The sequence below is a fragment of the Coregonus clupeaformis genome, chromosome 33 (genome assembly GCF_020615455.1).
Source record: "Coregonus clupeaformis isolate EN_2021a chromosome 33, ASM2061545v1, whole genome shotgun sequence".
NCBI classification, from domain to species: Eukaryota; Metazoa; Chordata; class Actinopteri; order Salmoniformes; family Salmonidae; genus Coregonus; species Coregonus clupeaformis.
The window spans coordinates 6,585,150-6,589,153 of record NC_059224.1 but is presented as its reverse complement, the minus strand read 5'-3'; the positions used below and the strand labels follow the sequence as shown (position 1 = coordinate 6,589,153).

At 40.5% G+C, this 4,004-nt stretch overlaps 1 protein-coding gene across 2 annotated transcripts; it reads left to right on the top strand.

The window, feature by feature from the left end:
- The first annotated feature begins 1,072 nt into the window (after positions 1–1,072).
- LOC121549220 lies at positions 1,073–2,824 on the top strand. Of its 2 annotated transcripts, none has more exons than XM_041861071.2 (2): positions 1,073–1,479; positions 1,567–2,824. In XM_041861071.2, exons 1-2 carry the CDS (start codon positions 1,266–1,268, stop codon positions 2,655–2,657), a joined length of 1,305 nt encoding a protein of 434 aa, XP_041717005.1. In that variant the 5' UTR covers positions 1,073–1,265; the 3' UTR covers positions 2,658–2,824. The 2 variants fall into 2 exon arrangements, with proteins under 2 accessions (XP_041717005.1, XP_041717006.1); XM_041861072.2 differs by having other exon boundaries at positions 1,073–1,695; positions 1,783–2,824.
- Positions 2,825–4,004: the final 1,180 nt, after the last annotated feature.

The window sequence follows — 4,004 nt, the reverse complement described above, 5'->3', positions numbered from 1 at the left end:
CTACTAGAACGAGAACATATAGGTGTTTTTGCAGCATATGGAATATGCTCTGTTGTTTGCCATTACATCGTGCTCTTATACCTTCCAATTGTAACAGATTAATTAAATGGAGTCCACGAAGATTCTTACTGCATATTAATGTCAGCATCACTACAGCCTGGAGTGGATTTCTATAATTCTCAACCTTTATGTTGCTTTTGTCAGTAAGCATTATAAAGAACATAATTTTATTCAATCACATGAAGGACAAAACACTCACTGTACAGAAAAGGATTAGACTATACATAAATTACTGGGTGAACAATATGCCAAGCAATATGTCAAGCAGTCAAATGCACTATGTATTGACCCCACGACTGGTGTCTGGGGTACTTATACATTAAGGGGCGGTTTCCCGGAGACAGATAAAGCCTCTAAATTTGCCAATGTAGTAATCCCCTAAAATAACCCATGTGTAGCCTACTATATGTATTCAATTTTATTCACACTTAATAGACAATCAAGAAATGTGAATTTGTTTGGTGACAACAATATTACAGACAAGACAAATGGTAGGCTATAACATGGGACACAACATTACAGTAGCAGCTAGATAAATACATTAGCTATATTGTCGCAAGGATATTTAATTTATTTCTGTTAGACATTTGGATCACAGGTAGGCCTATGTAATTAGATTGTAAACATGTAAGTATAAAGATATATTTAAGCTCTAGACATTGAAGCATCCAGCCCAACGTGAGAGGTTTAAAAAATACTTTCTTAGTCACCAAAGTACCATGTCTTTAAACATTTGGTTTCCAGGGGGGCAGTGCGGGCCATGAGGAAGGCCAAAAAGTGTCTCACTCCCTGGGTCAGAAAGCTCATAATTAGCTGGGTCATCGCAAGCACCAGCACCAGTGTAGATACTACCATGACCTGGTAGTATATGAGGAGCTGTAGGTCACGGGGGCATTTGCCAAAGTCGTAGGAGAAAGCAGTTTAGGGACAGGGACTGCACGTCAAACTAATTGCCAAATGTATCCAAAGAGATGAATTAATGAATTATCAGAATTAATGAATACAATGAGGAGCAGGTTACAACATTCTGGAACACGTGATGTTATAATCAGATTATTCTATTACATCATGTTGGGTCCATATCTTGTGTATGTTTGACAGTGAACAGTAAACCCAATTCACTTTTACAAAGCACAGCTAGCCAACTAGTAGTTTGACTTGTAATTTGTACTGCCTACTTTTGAAAGACGATTTCTTTAATCAAAATGGCACAGCTCTCCCAGAAGGGTGGGCTGTGCAACATGAAGATGTTATTGTTGGCTGTTATTTTCTGTCTCCTTTCGCCTGTTGCTGCAAATGTGTTGGTGTCTTCAGAGCACAAGACTTTGATGCCAGTGAAGGACCACCCTATTCTGAACAACCCTGATGCTACAAAAGAACAAGTTGATAGTTTACGGGTGAAAGACTATTCTTCTCCAGGTAATGTGGGCCAGTTGACAAAAGGATATTCCTCAAATAATGTCAAAGACCCCCCGGACTTTGTAGAGCCCCTGATTTCTGTTCCAGAGCACAAGCCGTTGATGCCAGTGAAGGACCACTCTGTTCAGAACAACCCTGATGCTACAAAAGAGACCAATTTTAAGTCATTGCTGGAACAACTTGAGAGTTTACGGGTGAAAGACGATTCTTCTCCAGGTAACGTGGGCCAGTTGACAAAAGGATATTCCTCAAAAAATTCTAAAGAGCCCTCGGAGCTTGTAGAGCCCCTGATTTCTGTTCCAGAGCACAGGCCTTTGATGCCAGTGAAGGACCACCCTGTTCAGGACATCCCCAATGTTGCAAAATGGACCAAAATGGTGCAAGTGGACCAGATGCTGGAACAACTTCAGAGGATGAAAGATGATACTTTCCCAGGTAAAGCTAAAGTCCCACAGATGATTGTGGAGAAACGTATTCCTTATCTACAGGCTTACAAGCAAAAAGCATTGCAAGGTGACAACAACGTCTTCAAAGAAAATCTTCAGGCTCCAGCTCCAAAAGCTCAGAAGAGCACCCTGAAGATCAAACCCAGAGTCAACATATTGACTGACCCTTCTTACTCCGAGCCACTTGTGAAGGTGAACCTGATTTTGGGGCTCGTTTTCTATGGCTTCATCGTAATAGTGGTTCTCTATGATGCTGTGAGAATCTCCAAGGAGGCTAGAAGGCGATCTGATGCTATTGCCACTGCCAGGTTGAAGAAAAGGGAACCAGCCACCGCTGAACCACAGACACTGGCATCCAGAGTTCGGGAGAGCATCTCTTCACGGTTTGGTTTGAAACAAGCATCATCCACACCACAGTGTGCCCCCATTTCTGACGATTCTGCAAAAGAGTTGCAGAAGTCAAAGGAGTTCATCTCCACTAAGGACAAATCTGAGTCGGAAAAGAGACCTGGAAAGAGTGCTGTCAGCCTGAGAGAGTGTGAGCCGCCTCTGCCTAGCATCCCAGATAACTTCCTTGTGCCTGACTCTGAGCCTGCCATCCAGGTGGCATTGAACCCATTCGACACCAAGCTAGCCAAAGAGGTATCTGACAATGCTGAGGCATCCAACTACGAGGCAACCGAGAAGCCCTGCTACACACAGTCTGGGCTCACTGAGGTTTGCGTCAATTAAGACTGAGGACTACTTCTTAAACCAAGTGATATTGAATAAAAGCTGCAGATATTACATCTCCAAATGAGATCACATGGAGACTGCCACCTTTGAAGACTTCCATTTTCTGTTTGTAATTTAATTTCTTTAGAATAGTAATAAAAATATATTGCATTTAAAACATATGTTTCAAGTTATTTTTGGGGTATTTTGATTTGGTGTTGTACTGTTGTGTTGTAAATGCAATAGGCAACATTATTTAATTTATAAAATAATATATTTTTCAGAAAAAAAAAATAGTTAAACATTAAAGAGATTCTTCTGTACTTTTGTATACTTTTTTGCCAGTAGTTCTGAAAGTAGCACTCACGAGCCAAAAGTGTTCCCCGAGAATTGCGTACTACGTCACATATGTGCAGATACAGTGCCTTCAGAATGTATTCATACCCCTTGACTTAATCCACATTTTGTTGTGTTACAGCCTGAATTCAAAATTGATTAAATAAATTTTTTCACACCCATCTACACAACATACAGAAATTACAGGTGTGAGTCTTTCTAGGTAAGCCTCTAAATAGTCATCCACCCAAAACAGTAAACATGCCTTGATAATAACCAATGATAGGTGGCGACATCAACCATTTATGAGCATGTAGTGCCATTTGCTAAAAAAAACAAAAACAGAAGAATGTTGTCTCCCACAATTTCCAGTCGACTGCAGTCGAAAGTTCATGACCTTTGATCACATGGTTGTTGTAAAGCTCATGCAGTTGAAATTTAGTCGCAAATCAGACAATTTTTCTACCCATAATGGAACACACTTTGAAAGGTTTTGACCAATGTTGGTCAACATCTTGACAAAAGTGATCTGCTCAAACGCGCCCAATGTGTCATTCAAGCACCTGGATTAGTTGGCAGTGTTCGAGAGCATCAAAACAACTGCAGGTGACTGCCGACTGACTGATTTACAAATCACCTTGAATCATAAATAACAACTCATTATTATTTGTAGATCAGTCAATCAGTCACAATTTGCCCATGATACATTGCGGTTTTCATCCTCTCGAACATGGCCATTCTCTCAAACAGCACCACTATGTATCAGACTGGGACTAAGAATCTGACACATTTCAAGCTGATACATTTTGAAACTCCACTGTTCAGGTCTGAAACTTGATGCCAAGATGAAATAACACTATCAGACACACTTTGATACAGGTCATTTTAGGCTGTGGCTGACCATTCTAAAACAGCCTTTTGGCCACAGCTACGTTCTCCACTAGTGCTTCATTAAACAAATTAGGTTTACAGGGGTGGATCCCAAAATAAATGTGTAAAGTGCTCAAAACAAATGAAGTTAGTTGTGCA

What these genes read in the sequence shown, in the direction of transcription:
- LOC121549220 (XM_041861071.2), top strand. Translation starts at nt 1,266, where the DNA reads ATGGCACAGCTCTCCCAGAAGGGTGGGCTGTGCAACATGAAGATGTTA. An exon ending in GAAAGACTATTCTTCTCCAG is followed by an intron (nt 1,480 to 1,566) that starts GTAATGTGGGCC and finishes TTTCTGTTCCAG; the next exon opens with AGCACAAGCCGTTGATGCCA.